This window comes from Pempheris klunzingeri, chromosome 22 (assembly GCF_042242105.1).
Source record: "Pempheris klunzingeri isolate RE-2024b chromosome 22, fPemKlu1.hap1, whole genome shotgun sequence".
Taxonomy (NCBI): Eukaryota; Metazoa; Chordata; class Actinopteri; order Acropomatiformes; family Pempheridae; genus Pempheris; species Pempheris klunzingeri.
In genome coordinates, this window is record NC_092033.1 from 14,106,635 (window position 1) to 14,122,720 (window position 16,086).

A 16,086-nucleotide genomic window follows, 5' to 3' on the forward strand; every position below is an offset into this window, starting at 1 on the left:
CCATAGTCTCTTCTTTCCCTCTTTCTTTGCTCATTTCCTCCCTTCCTTTTCCAGTCTCTTATTCCATTTCCTCCTATTTCCTTTCATATGCTCTGCTTTTCTTTTCCATTTCCCCCCCATTTCTTTTGTCCTTTTTTCTTTTGTTTTTGCTCTTTTTTTATTTGTCTTTCCTTTCATTTATAAAGCATTCTTTGTCCTTTACTGTTTATTCCTCTTCTCTCCTCCCTTCTTTTCCCCAAATTCATGTCTTATTCATGTCTTCATGTCATATTTTATTGCCTATCTTTGTTCTTTCCCTTCCTACATTTCTTCCTCTTTTCTTTCCTTCCATCTACGATTTTTCTTCTTCTTCCCTTTTCTCTTTGCTTTCCTAACTTTTTCCTTTCCTTTCGTACTTCCTTCAACGCTCCATTTCACGTTCACTTTCTCTTCCCTTTCTTTTTCAGTTTTCTTTGCTTTCCTTTCCTTCCTTGCTGTGCTCTTTCTTTTATCACTCTTTTTTCTTTCCTCCAATTTCTTTCCATTTACTCTGCTCTTATTTTGTTTCCTTTCCTTTACCACCGTTCTTCCTTACCTTTGTTCTTTGTCTTCTCTGTCCTTTTCTGTCGTTCCCTTTCCCCCTATCACCTATTCCTCTCTTCTTTTTGTTTCATTTCCTATAATTCACCTTCATTTCCTTTAATGTTTTCTTTCCTTCCTTCCCTCTCCTACATCTTCCAGGCCCAACTCCCCCTCAGTCCTTTTCTTTTTCCATTCCCTTTGCTTTGCTTCCCTTCGTCTTTGTTATTCTTTCCTTTCCTCCTTTCCAATTTCCCAAATCTCATCTTCCTCCTTTCTTTCTACCCATTTCTTCCATGCCCAGATACCCCCCCATGCCAGCTCTTTTACCCTTTCATTTCCTCTACCTTTTCTTCTGTCTTTCTGCCCTTCCAGTACACAAATTGAAACTCACCATTGTCCCTCCTTTTTTCCTTTCATGCCCCTTGTATCTTTTCCTTACTTCTCTTTCTTCCCGGCTACTTCCTTGTCTATTTTTCCACTCCCTTCCTTTTCTTTTCTTCAAGCTGATGACAAAGACGACAGCGTCCACAGCGGCTCTCTGTCTGCCCCTCTCAGTCCCTCTCTTTCTCTCCCTCTCTCTTTCTCCATGCTCCCTCTTTTTCTTCTTCCTCCAAAGCAGCTCTACACCAGCTCTTACTTGCATTTGTCAAAGGTTATCTCCCTCATTGAACATACATTTTCAAGACAGTTATAAGGAGAAAAGGAGCAGGCAGGAGATAAAAATAACTCGGTTAGAGGGGAATAAAGTAGAGAAGAAGCCGCATGGAGAGGCAGAAAGAGAGAGAAGGCAAAGAAAGAGAGACAGTATGAGACAAATACAATCTCCTTCCTACATCAGAGTCGGAGTATCCGGGCTGTGCAGATGGTACGCAAGTGTGTGAGTGACTGTCACTACATATGTGTGCGTGGATGCATGTGTACGTGTGTGCGCGCTCCCTGCAGCCTGTATGGGCTGCACCAAGCTGGCGTTGGCTGCGTCTAATTGAATGCTCATTGGTGTAATTGAAGCCTCTCAGCTCTGCAGCTCCTCGTGTTAAAGACTGGGACCAGATGTCATTCAGCTGTGTCACATCTCCTGCCAATCACTAATGCGCTCCCTCTCTCTCTCTCACTCTCGCAGATGGAGGACCAACAGATCTCCAGATTCAGACACTATTACTCACCCTTGCTTCCAAATCCCTGAGCCTATTTATCCGCGCGAGTGTGTGTTTGCAAGGCAGTGTGTGCTTGGGCTCAACAGCAGAGTGTGCAAAAAATTGAAATCAGCCACAAGGCACTGCAACTCCAGGGGAACATGACAGAGAACTGGGGGGGGGGAGGGGGGGTACAAGTAGGCAAGACTCCCATCACAATCAGATTGTTTCTTGGCTACTTCTTTATCCTGCTTTCCTCGCGTCAGCTGACTAAACAGCGCACAATTAAGAGCTGACACCTTGGTGAGAAACTCGCAGAAGGATAGAAGAAGAAGGGGGCAGAACAGGCAGAACAGAACAGAGTGTTGGAGGGAGGCGTAAAGGTGAGATGAAGAAACTGTGATTGAAGACGGTGGGAGGTGCAAGAGTGTCTGCAAAAGGAGGCTTAAAATAAATAGAAACGCGAGGAGAGAGGGGTGAGACAGAGGGAGAAAGTTTAATGAAAAGAGAGACGAAGGCAGAGATGATGAGGCGCGAGTATCCACGGGTCCCTGAAAGTCTTAAATAACCAAAGTTTAAAGCCCTAAAAATTATATTTCTTAAAGACGGAGATTTTATCTTGTTCAACATTTAATAGGAAGCTTCTTGGCGTGCTCAAGGCTTAGATTAATAGAGAACTGGGTTAATACAATATGCATTTTTTATTGCATCAGCTTCACTTAAGAGAATTGGACTATATCTTACTTCCTCATTTCCTATTTCCTTGTGTCATTCTACTTCTTCAACAAATTTAGAGTTTACAAACTCTCACTGGCCACATTAATTGCAAAAAAAAGCTGATTTTATTAGCTTTTTCTTCGATAAATTGTCTATGTGCTTAAGTGTTAAGTGTTAAGTGCATTGAAATGGCGATAAAAAGCTTGAATATGCCTTGAACCCGCAGATGCTCTTGAAAGGAAACATGACAGATCATAGAGACCCTCCACAGTAAGAGAGCAGTAGATGGCGCCAGCCCGCAGTGCAAGATATCCACCAAAGTTAACAATTCTCTCCACTCCTTTCTTTTCCTTCCCTCCTTTCTGTGATTCATCCATCCCTGCAAAGCCTCGGTGCTACTGTTACACGCCCAGGGCACAACTCTTGTCTGGCCTCATTAAAAGATCAAGACAATTCTTAGCAACAGTTAATAAATCTTCAGGGCAAAGATCTCTCTTTATTCCACCACGTGAGTTCATCTGTTATGCTCTTTGGTCCTCTTTTAGAAGTCTGTGAAAAAAAAAAATAACAGAGGCGCAACAAAGAGTCCATTGCCGTCGTACATAGTGGTTTCAAGGGAGCTTTTCGACAGACTTTTGACTCACCGGCCATCTGCTGGATCCCGCTGAAGGCTCCTAGGTTACCGGAGGAGGTTGCCTGCTGAAGCAACTGATAGCAAGAAAGAAAGGAGGAGAGACAAGGGAGAGAAAGAGGAAGAGAGAGAAACAAAGTGAGCTGTGTGGATACCGAAAGCTGAATGCATGTCCATACAATGCTACAATGAGAAGCTACACTCGTAATGAGTGAGTTAGCTATATGGCTTTTGCCTCAGTGCTCGATGAGTAAATGAGCTGCTAATATAGTTTGATCTCTCCTCTAAGCAAACACTGTTTGTATTCCAACATGATTCTTCCAGACAAGTTGAGCATGAAAGCTCTAATCTAGCTGACTAATTAGATTCCAAAACAAAAGTCGAATACTGATGCTGTCAAAAACTCATCCTTCAAAGACTTGTATCACAAGCAAATTAACATCTTGTTTCTATTGTGTGTGCGTTTTTTTTCTTCCAGAATAGAACTTAATCTTTTCAAAAGACTGAGAAAGAGAATCGAAAGAGCAGAAAAATCTGGGAGCCCAATTCGCCAAACACTTTTTCTTCATCTTAATTTTTTTCTCCAAAAAATAAATCAATATCCAGTAAAGGAGGGAATGTTTGCCTGAGCTTTCGCTCTTTGAAAAGACAGGTGCTAATTGCACTTATGATCAAACAAATTGAGAATCGAACCCCAGACTTTTGAGACATGTATTTTAGGGCGAGTTTGGGCTGTTAATTGTGGAACTGAAGAGCAATGAATCAAGGGTTAGTGCTGAAACTTCCTGCAAGAGGAGTCCCGAGTATGAGACTCTGAAAAGGCAAATGACTGCAGAGACAAAGGGAGAGAATGAGGTTTCTGAACACTAGAAAACCCCAATCAAACAAATCAACCGATGAGGGTCTCAGACGCTGTGCAGCCGAGCCTCTACCGAAGGAGTTCTCAAATTGGGGATCAGTGTACTCCCAGGGGTTCCATACTGTCCCCTGCCAAATATTTTTTTTGTTTGAGCCCACAAAAAGTCATTAGAATTTACCACAATTAGTGATTATGCTGCACCAATTACTTAATTAGAAATAGGCCTCACTTCCCACTATTGTCTCCATTGTCGCGCTCCTGTGACAACCATGCATCTCCGAAACATCAATTATTCATGAGCTAAGAAAAAGAGCCTCGCTTTTAGCTTTGTTACAACACAGTTCTCCTGTTAATTTAATGCGTTCTAAATGATTTATTTAGCTTAAGTTAAGAAGTAGGAGAACTTTGTCAACCATTGAAAAAAATACTTAATCCTTTTATTTATGTGAACCTTTGAAGGTGACCAAATTTGCAGCACGAGGCGATGAGAGGACATCACTAAAGTAACACTGTGCCCTTGAAAAGGTGTTTATATACCACTAAACATTTTTCTAAAGTAGATAACTGGAGCAAACTTAATTGCGTATTATATTCAATCAGCACTTTCTTCAGTCCATGAAGTCCTACTGTGCCTTCTTGTATGCCACTGAAAGGACCAGATTACGTTTTTGCTGTTGTGAATTAGGAGCACATAGAGATCTTGTCTAGGAGACATAACAAACAAAAATCCTAAATGTGTCCTTGCATTGAGAATTACTTAAGAATTAGTTTGCAGAGACAATTTTATATCATCATTATACTTATAGTGGAGGGAAGAGGAAAAGCTGGTGTTATCCTTTCAGCTTTTCTGCTGTTAAATTTTTGAGATATTGAACATATATAATTTGCTTCTGGGAGACACAAACCCCATTCAGAGACCTCATTTCCTCGCTATGCTACAATCCCAGGAGGGACAGAGGAGAGGAACAATGGCAGGGCTACAGGAGGAATTGCAGAACAAAAGGAAGCAGGGAGGAAGAGACAAGAGGCCAGTGAAAGTATTTGGGGATTTTTTCAAGTTGGATGCTTTCGATTGGGGCACTGACTGCGGCAGCGTTGGCCATGGGGCTGCAGTAAGGGGTGGAGGAGGTGATGGTGGAGGTGGGCGACGCGGCGGCTCTCCTTACAGCCAGATACTGCGGGGTGAGGCCGCCCAGGCCCGTCAGGCTCCCCCAGGTGGTCGCACTGTTGAGCTGCTGCATCTGCTGCGCCAGCTGCTGCTGCAGACGCCGCTGCTCCTTGTCCTTCTGCGTGTCGGCGAACTTCACCACGATGGGAGACGAGCAGCCCTGTGGGGGAGGGAGAGGAGGAGGGTAGGGGGGAGAGAGAGAGGGATAAGGGAGAGGAGAAATGGAGACGAGGAAGAGAGGACGAGAGAGCGGAGGAGAGGGGAGGAGACGAGGACAATGTAGGCAGGAAGAGGAAGGGAAAGGGGAGAGGAGAGGAAAAAGAGGGCAAGAGAGGGCAAAACAGAGAAGAAGAAAAGAGACAAAAGGAGAGAATGAGATGAGAGAAAAGAGAGAGAGAAAATCAGATGAAAGATGAAAAATGGAGTGAAGTAAAGTAAAGAGAAGAAAATGAAAAAGAAAGGAAGAGAAAATGAGAAACAAGACAAAAAAGTAGAGAAAAGGAATGAGGAAGAGAAGATGGAAGAAACAAGGACAGAGAAGACCAGAAGAAAAGGAGGAGGAAGAAAAGACAGGCAAGGAATCAAGGAAAGTTGAGGAGGATGAAAAATGAGGAGGGGAGAAGCAGGGGAGAGAGAAGACAGGAGAAAGAGGAGACAGAAGATAATTAGGGAATCAGTTTGTACTTGCACACACAAGGTAAATACTGTATACGATGATAGCAGGTAGAAAACACACCTAAACATAAAAATGACTTGTGCATATAATATGAGGCAAGAACATTTAAATTTTTATGATGATGGGGGAAAAGGACACATACACACTTGCACATGCACACACACACAAAACACACCTAGAAAGACTCAAGAGTACAACCACACAGGACCAGACAACACACACTTTTGGATTAACAAGCTTTACATCAGCAAAGAAAAAAAAATCTATTCTTTATTAAAACCGCTTCATAAAATGATCTCTCACACTCATCCAGTGACACAGGACACACACACACACACACACACACACAGTCACACAGGAAACTTGACTTTAAAGCCAGTGGGCTTTTTACTTTCCCCCACAAGGGTTCAGTTATCTCTGAGTCCAGAATGGTTTCACCAGAAACAGATTTCCTGAGTTCTCCAACTATTTCATCATCTCTTATGAAGAGAGACTTGATGTGTATGTGTGTTAGTGTGTGTAAGACAGAGAGAGAGCGAGAGAGAGAGAGAGGGAGAGACGGAGAGACGGAGAGAGAGTGTGTGAGAGAGTGTGTGTGTTTGAGAGAGACAGAGAGAGAGAGAGATGACCAGAGAGATTGAGAGCATGAGAGACAGATTTAGAGATTTGAACAATCAGAAGAAGTGTATCTAATTGTCCGAACCTCTGTTCCTCTGAGCTGCACTGTGTGTGTGTGTGTGTGTGTGTGTGATGAATGAGCCATCCCACACAGAGAATGGGGGGGGAAAAAACCCCAAAACACACAACGCTCCTGATGAAAGTTGCAGCGACGGCTGAAACACAGCGAAGCTGAAACGAGTCATAATCTATCACACCACACCATTACTCACACTCCGCAATCAAAGCTTAACTAGGGGCAAATCCGTTCGAAACAAAGGCAATCTGCCACAGGAGAATAAAAACCTTTTGATTGAAACATTTAGTTTGAGGCACGATCCGCACTCTGCAGGGGAGAGAAGGGATTTGGCTACATTGCAGATAGCGCAGCACGCAGCCGGAGCTGAGATATATGTCAGATGTGTGTAACTGAGTGTAACGTACAGTCAGTGTGACAGTGTGTCTGTGCAGGTACACGGATGTTGTGTAAAAGTCAGTGTTCCCCTGAATGTGACGGACACTGTGCATCAGCATGGACACAGTCAAACGTCAGTTTATCACTTTAGTAAAACCACTCAGCTTCTTTCATTAAATCAATGCAATTATACAACTTGTCAGTTTCATGTCAACTTTGAACACCTTTTCAGTACTTATATTGATGATTGGTAACTAATTAGCATACTTCCCAGCATGCACCTCTATTTTAATTAAAACTCAAGAAACCCTTCTTTCTTCTAGTCTGAAGAAACCTTTTGATAGAGGCTTGTTTTGTGTCTATCCTATATCTATTGGCAGTATCTACTGATTTTTTTTCATTAAAACATTCTTTTTGTAATACTCCACCAAAAGTTTCAGTTTGACTCCCCCAAAGCATGATGGGAACTGCAGTCCTAAAACACAATTGTTTCCCCAGAAATAAGAATAACAAGGAATTAAAAAAATCTGTTTTTTTTCCACTTTACACTACCACTACCTCATAGTACATAGTCCAGTGTGTTAGTGCCTGCTGTGTTAGGACATGCAGGAAAAAGTCCAAACAATGCCCAATTGTGTAAACCTTTTCTCCCTCATGAGGTGTCCTTGAACATGTACGGTGCCGCTCACACGCCAAATAATGGCATTTCTGAGTATCTTAACTTAGCTTGAAATTGACAATATGTAACACAGCTAGTTCAGATGAGGAGTGACATTGCAAAAAGCCTGTACACACAGACAGTAAAAACTGAGGTCTGAGGCCCACATTTGACATCCAAACCAATCATGATTGAGTTAATGTACAATGTACAGTGTACCTGTATGCGTGTATGTGTGTGATTCGTGTGTGCCCAGACAACCCCTCCTCTGTGGGCTGGGGCTCGACTTTATCAGCTGAATGAGCATGTCTCCTGTCTGACGGCGGCTTGGCCATATTTACTCCGTCTCTCCACCAGTCATTTTCCCTCTTTATTCTGATTGCCGACAGATAAAGGAGGGGAGACGATGGGAGAATTGCATTCGGAGGGAGAGTGTCAGTCTGGGCCAGCTCGGCTGCAGTCGATTCCCCTTGAGACAGGAGCTCCCTATCCCTCTCTGCTAAATATCTCATTACTCCAGCTGACACCCAGTGAGCGGGGGGAAATGCAGCCCAGAATGAGAGTCCTGCCCTGGGAGAGGGGCCGCGTGCGAGAGGCCTCTGGGTTTTGTGCTGCTGGTTCTCCCTGAAAACTGGACTGCACTTTCAGGCGATTAGCCGGTTGGTCAACTTTGCCCTTCAATGATGAGAACACGTGGAGGGAGAGTAGCGTATTATGCAATCTGTTCGTTTTGCTCAAAGAAATCATCAATAATTTTACCGTAGGGGGATCTTTAATAATTCATCATAGATTAGTAACAGCTTGAACTTTCATATATCAAACACTGTGTGACTATGTGCTAATCCGCCATGTGTGAGGGTGAGTTAAACATCACTGCGCAGGGAAAAGCATATATTTCTGAATTAAGTGATTTCTTTCACAAGCCAAATGATTACATTCTTCTTCAAGTAAACTAAATAACACTAGAGATTTTCATGAAATCACCCATTTTGAGACTATGATCAACATTGGTTCCTCAATAGCCCTTCAGTGTTTTCTGTAATGATCTTACCTTCACTGATTTCAGCCTCACTGTTAGTCACTCTCCTACAGTTGTGTCAGAGCTGTATTAAGTTACTGCTAATGCTAGTCCAACTTTTCCTACTGCCTCACATTACGAGCATGCAATGAATGAAACAATGGGTGTGTTATGAAGAAGTCACAGGAAGCACAATTTCTAACCAAGTTTAGCGCTGATTACGATCATTCATCAAAGATGTGGCTACAGAACAGGATATGATAATTTTCTGGGTTTTTTTGTTAAATATTGCAGGAACTACTTTTTCTGTGTCCTGTTGTTGGGTGGAAAACTACTCACTCGCGTGTGCAGAATGAAATCAGATCATGGTTGCAATGACTGACGTCTTCCTTCACAGAATGAGTTTGTTTGGCTGCACTGTAAACCAATTCACCAGTAAAGAAGCTGCTAAAAGTCTGTTTGCTGTTGTATTAAACTGCACTTGCAGTTAAAACCAGCGTCTTCAAATGGACAAGGACTAAAATCTTTAGGATTAAAACTTGAATAGGCAAGGGAGAAAGAATTAGAGAAAAATCTCCTATGCTCAAAACCGAGTCAAACCCCATTTGATTAGCTTAGAATAGGACTGTTTTCTGAGTCTCTGAAAAGCTCACATTTTAGATAACTGTTTTACCAAAATTCAACAGTATATCAAGCCTTTTTAAAACTAAGAACAGCCACAGAGTCAAGGAAGGAAGCAGATGTTCAGCACCCTAAAAGCTTTTTTTTAGTCTGTTTCAGAGTATTGAAACCACCTAAACGAGCCAGCTAATGTTCATAGGTATTTGTTGATGATGGACTTGAAAACCCTGCCGCTGGGTGCAATTACACCTCACGTTGTGTTAAACTAAGTTTGTAAACCGTCTGATTTGTTCTGGATTGGCCACTTTTGAACAAAAACAGCAGGGGAAAATATGATGACTTTACCTCTCGATGAGCACAAAAATATTTCATGAGACCCTTGTAGATTGTTAGTGCATAAGAATATACTAAATTTGTCAATAACAGACAATGTTATCCGACATAAGAATACTGATTTGTAGTCATAAAAAAGTTATTAATGTTTCGTTTTAAATGGTCTCCGATTTCATATATTTGAAAATAACATGCTATTAACTGAATGCTGGTGGGGTAGCATCGATTTAGTTTTGATACTACTTCAGGAGAGGGATTTTTTTCTCCCATGCTGCACAACTTTCACATCTAAAGAAAATAAGTGCTCCAAGTCTCACAGGAACGTTTCTCACCAGGAGATGTTTCTACAGGGAAAACACTCCTTTCTGTTATTTTTGTCTATTTCTTACAATGTTTGACAAATCTTCCGCATAAAAATACCATACTTTGATACATTTTACAGAATATATCCCAAAGTTTGGATCACTGAAGGTACTATACGTTGGATCTCAATGTTCTCATCACTTAGCAAGCTGACTGTCCCTCATAAATCCTTGGTGGTACTTTTAAAGCCTCGAAGTTTCATCTGTGTTGTATGTTTGATGTCCTGACATCACACGACACCTGTGATTGACAGGTGGGTCTGTGTAGGCTGATGGCATGACACGCTATAGTCTCAGAATGTTACTGCAGACATGGCAATAAGCACCTGGCATAATTATGGTATCCAGATTTATAATTATGTAATTACAGCATATGGATAATTTGCCATGCTGTGAAAATAGGCCTCAGCACCTGCTACAGGCTGTGATTTGACCTCGCCTCACTGTCCACACACTAAAAAAGTACTTTTGTCTCTGACAGAAGTTACAGAACTTGCGATCGCCTTAACCAGGAGTTCACTCAGCTAATAAACCCGACTACACTCCCTGAAGCCAACACCCTGAGACAACCGTGAAGAAGAAGCATTACACATCACTTCCCATCTTTCCCAAAATGCTTAGACGCACACTGAACTTATAAGCTCCGGTCCGTTTACCTTGAAAATCAATCTCTCATAGCTTTCAAGAGAGTTTATGTGCTCTGAACCTTCTCCATCTCATTTATCTACCCCTCACATAGCCTTTAAATGTCTTAGTGATCTCCAGCTACTAATGGGACAACAGGAAGTTCTGTTAACTATAGGAGTTTGCACACACCAATTTCCTCTGCACGTTGCGTTACGTGTCAAAACAACAAGCTTCAAACTGGTCAATTACAAACTTGGAAAAAACGAAGATGATCTTAGGCGCTATTTAAACCTGCCGTGTTTAAACCTAAGCTTAAAACCCTGTTCATTCTTTTTTTAAAATTTAATTTTAATGTTTCAATTTGAAGATACTTTCAAGAATAGACCTTCTCAGTTATTCTTCTTCTTACTGTCAGAAACATATGAAAACTCACTATGATATGATAGATTCTACACGTAAAATTCATTCAGAACAATCACCTTGTTTAAGTGTTTAAAGGAAATTATATATTATCATAATTCTGTTCTATTATTATCATATTACATTATATTTTTATAATAGTGGCTATAGTAATTAAGTACCTAATACTGATAAAGTTACAGAGTAAAAAAAAAAGAGTATTACAATAACACATCATGGTTTACAGTCAGCTGTAAGTTATTATATACCTCTAGATGAAACAAAGGTTTTAAGCAGCCTCATTGGTCAAGGTTTCATTTCTAACCCGTTGAGAGAGGTATTGTCAGATTTATGCTATGACTTCTGCTATCAACAATTAAATGGTATCATCCTTATATGGTGTCTTGTACAACATCAGGCCCTGATTAATCTAATCTACTATTCTTTTTCCCCTGTCGACCTTTCTGTATCTGTTTCCTCTCTTCACTGCAGTTGACAGATGTGTTTGTTCGCTATTTAAACAGACACTGCTCTGTTTTCTCTCATGCTCTACTTAAGCTCTCGTCTACATGCGCTTGAATGCTTGTGCATTTGTGGAGGGGGTGTGCGAGCATGCAGCGAGGGCAGGATAATGTGCAAGTGGGCCTCTAGTGTCGTGTGGGGGGAAAAAAAAAGAGAAAGGAAAAAAGAACGACGGAAATAGAAATCAGCGTTGATGGAACGCTGAGCAGGGGGAGTGCTCAGTGCTAAATGAGTATTTATAAAGGGAGTGAATAATGTAAAGCACAAATCAACACAAATACAACAGAATGAAGCCAACCTACCACTCTCTCCTTGTGTGTCTTTAGAGGTTCGACAGTGAATTACCTGTCTCGCTCATATCCCCTTTCATTATGGCCTGACATTCAGCGAGCATTTCTGTTTGTGTGCGATGTGTGTGTGTGTGTGTGTGTGTGTGCGCGCGCAAGCATGCCGGTGTGCACCTGAATGTCACAGCGTAATGAGAATGGATATGACAGTGACAGGGCCATCAACGGATGGACAGCCCGGGCTGCCTCCCTTTTTTTCCTCGTGACATGTGGCGCATACGTGCCGGGGAACGTACACACAAACACAAACACGCGTATGCACAATCTTGCTCTATCTAAGACAGTGGGGTGCAATAGAGCCAAGACAATAACCAAACTCCATTTAGCAGACCTCATTCCCTCATACGGACCCAAAGTAATTACTTTTAAATTGCAAAACTGAGGAACATTAACAAACGGTTGCGGCAATTTAGGTCCGCCTGGGGCTAGACAGCTTGTTTTCAAATGGAAATGAAGGTATTTTGCCATTGTCCACTGCAATATCATTGTGTTATGGTTTAAGGCTTTTTTTCTGTGTGCCTGATAAAAGCAAGGGACACTGGCAGTGTTTACCAGGCCCATTGTGGCAGACGACTACTCAGAGCGAGGATAATTCTAGCTTAATACTAACACTGTCGGAGGAGAGTGTCACTCCTTCTGCTCAGAAAGACAGACAACGCTGCTGCTGCTGCTGCTGCTGCTGCTCGGCCACGTAAATCAAGACACTTCACTGATATTCGCAGTGTGACAACATAAACAGAAAATCCCCACTCAGAAGCGCACACACAAACACACACGCAGATAGACAGAGGAAGGAGCATGTGTTTTCCCCATGTCAGGGTCACAGCACATCAATAGCAGCCATGATTATCATGATCAGTTCTAATGAGGGGGCTACGGGGGTGAACGCCACTTGTCTTTTTTTATTTAACACAGCCTGTTATTACCACTTTTTGTCTCTCTCTTTGGCTCACGCACGCACACACGCTCACGTCTTATACCGTGTAATTCTCTCCCAATCACAGCCCTGTCATCCTGCCCTGTCACCAGCCTGACAATGTTGACAAGGGCGGCCCAGAACCGGGGGAACACAAAGGAGCTGCGTCTGGGTCCCCATTATGGTACAGCCGAGGTCGCTGTGCAGCTGATGAGGTCTGTAACGCCACCTGCCCATTGTGGCTGTTGTGTCAAAGGTGCTGAGACTTTGCCAAGTTTGTCCTAGTTGGAAATGTGTGACCACAGAATCACTGATTTTGTCACAAGGCAGCAGAGGGGGAAGGAAAAGAGGCCTTTCAGAAACTGTCTGCAACATTGCTGGCTTCTGTTAAGGCCATTTATGTAAATGCTCCGCATTTGTTCTGTTTTAAACATGACAGGACTGCTCACATGACATGCAAGACCTTAGAAGAGTCCAGCACGGGCTCCTTCCTGTATGCAATCAAGAGAGATCTGAATCTGACCTAATATTTGGAGACATATTTTGCTTTTCTTTTTTAACTTCATCCATTACTGACTGTTAGCTTGTCAGACTAATGCAATAAATTAGCTGCACTCCCTGGGCATTGGTGTTTGCAACACATAAAATGCATGGATACATATGTTTAGTGCAGTCAGAGAAAGAAGAGAGAGAACTTTCTTAATAAATTTCATTTGAAGAGAACCAAAATTGAAGCCTGCCCAAGTCTGAAGCAACAAAATGAACCAAACCTGGAACAAAATCCAATACTTTGTCTAGATCCAGCAGGTTTTGGTCAGGAAACTGATTTCTCTCTTGTATATTACAGCAGAGGGATGCAACTTTGTTGATCTTCTATATTATATATTATGTTCACTTCTTACTTAATATTGTAATTCTACTACTGCCTCTTCTACCTACTTTGTACATGCAACACTTTATACACATCTCTCCTTCACTCTTCAGGTTTCTCCCTTCTTTCTCTTTCTCCGTACCCGAATCAAGGGATTAATTTGGAGAATGCTGTATGTTGTTAAGATTTTAAACCATTTGGAGACAAATGCAATTTCTGGCATGTTTGAAAACATACTTGATTCGAGATCCTCTGATAAATGTCTTTGTCAGTTTTATCATTATTTCAGAGTTCAAGCTCAAGCACAGTTGAAAAATAACAAGACTATTGTAAAGTGCTTTTTTACTTTTGTGTAAATACAAAAAAACTGCTCTTTACAATGAAAAGCATTGAATGTATCTCCATTCAACGTAGTGCTGCAGGAGCGTTTATATCAACTTGACAGCAGTCAGTTCAGACTCAAGCCATGCTGGAAGTGTGGCAAAAATGTTACCAGGCCCAAGCTAGACAGTACAGTGGAAAGCCATCACCATGGGGACTTTACCAAATTCAAGCATGAGACCCATCATTAAATTGACAGCACATTAACAGAGTGAGTTGCATGTTCAATAGAAGCTAAAGAGACAGAAAGAGGAGAGAGAGAGTTGAAGAAAGGGCAAGAGTACAGTACCTCCATAGTCTGAGACTGGTGCATGGCTTTGATTGCATTCTGTGCCATAGCTCTGGTGGAAAACGTGACAAACGCACATCCTGTAGGGAGGGGAGGGGGGAGGAGAGGAGGGAGGGATGGAGGGACAGTGGAAGGGAGGAGGGGGAGGGCAGAAGGAGGAGGAAGAGGAGGAGGAGGAGGGAAGACAAGAAAGAACAAAAACAAGACAAAAGGGTTGGACACGTCGTTGTTATAAAAAAACCCAAACAGAGATTGATACAGAGAACAGCTCACAGGTGGACAACAGTGTTCTCAGTCGCTGTGGAAACAACAGCCGGAAAACGAGCACAGTGTCATGACAACCACAATCCCCGACTGACCCCATCCCACCACCTCGCCCCATCCACAGCCACCACAGGACATCTGAGACATCCACAATTACCATCGGGGCTTTCTTGCTCTTACGCATTGACCAAATTAATCATACCTGAATTCAACTGCTCTCTTCTCTCAACAATTCAACAATGCAAATCAGCCCAAATTTGCATGAAAGCGATTTGAATTCATTTGGGCCTGTATTGTGGGTCTGATTGGGTGCCCTCTTTCTCTCTTTGTCAAACAAGAGCTGTGGCAACGGTGGGGCGGGGCGAGCCGGGACAAAATATCTGCAGGGGCTCAAGAAGAGGGGAATCGGATAGAAATTCATACTAATTCAATCCACAGAGAGACGTGGAAGAGAAAGGAAGAGATGAAGAGGAGGTGTGGTTGACCTCCTTCGTGACTGACACTGATTTAAGCCAATCAAGATGGGATGCAGCCAGAGGCAGTTTTGGGGGGGTGTTGTTATTGGTTGTTTGAGGGGTAGGAGGTGATGCAAGATTGTGTTTGTGTGGCTGGTTAGGGAGTGATTAGAGGAGATAATGTGAGAAGTGCTTCGACAACCCCCCGGACTAATAATATGCTAACAAACTCACCAAGCCATGTTAGCGCAGCCAGGCCTGAACTGATTACACACATGCTGACATGCATACACACACAGAAACACAGACACAGACACACACACACACACACACACACGTTCAGGTTCGGCTGGCTGACTCGTGGCTTGGCAATAGAGGAAAAAACTAATAGCCTGGGTCATCAGATAGACTCTCCCCGGCTGTGTGGATGGGATGAAAGGGCAGAGAGGAAAAAGAGAGGAGACATTGTGTGGATGGATAATGCAACAGACAGAGAGAGCGGAAGGACAGATGTGCTGAAGAATAGATGCGATCATTGTCCTCTTCCACCTCTATCAAAAGCTGGCTGTTGCTGTGATAGAAAGAGGCTGACAGTGACGGATGGCCAGTTTTTATCCCTTTTTTGAACACTTTTGTTGCAACAATCTTTCTGATAACCTCATTCTGTACATCACACTAAGTTTAATGTGCCAGATGCAAGACAGGGGTGCTTCTTCAAAGGTAATTGGGCGCTCTGCAATAGTTCCGAATTGAAAGACTGCCTCACCACAAAAGTTGACAGCATTTGTCACTGGTTAAAATATATATATTTTTTTCGATTAAGTGGGTTAGGGTTTCAATGTGCAAATTATAGCTGTTCTCTGTCAGAAGGCAGAAGTAGCATAACAGGCACTTTAGCAGGGAAAAACAGTGACCTTGTTTTGGACTTCTGGAGGAGATTGGACTTTACAGTTTATTTGCCTTTCACATAAAACTGACTTGCTGACTTCACATTAAAGAGGTAAGAATGTAAAAAAAAAAAAAGAGACTGAAGGTTCTGCGGCATTGACCTAGTAACATTCTGATGCATCCTTTACAGTGCCGGGCTGCTGTGCTGCTGTGCTGCTGTGCTAGCTGGTGTTCCTGTAGATAGGACATTCGAAAAGGGGTCATTTTTTTCGACTAATTCAGGGAACTGTCTATTTTAGAGGGGCCACAATCTGTCAT

At 42.5% G+C, this 16,086-nt stretch overlaps 1 protein-coding gene across 1 annotated transcript in view; it reads right to left on the reverse strand.

Annotated features, from left to right (window-relative positions):
• The window catches only part of celf2 (cugbp, Elav-like family member 2), a 186,644-nt gene that overhangs the window by 16,323 nt on the left and 154,235 nt on the right, over positions 1-16,086 (reverse strand). Inside the window, exons 7-9 of the mRNA XM_070853488.1 lie at positions 14,162-14,241; positions 5,068-5,229; positions 3,056-3,119 (exon numbers count right to left, since the gene is read on the reverse strand). Of these exons, the coding sequence (XP_070709589.1) occupies positions 3,056-3,119; positions 5,068-5,229; positions 14,162-14,241 (306 nt within the window). The remainder of the gene's footprint in view (positions 1-3,055; positions 3,120-5,067; positions 5,230-14,161; positions 14,242-16,086) is intronic.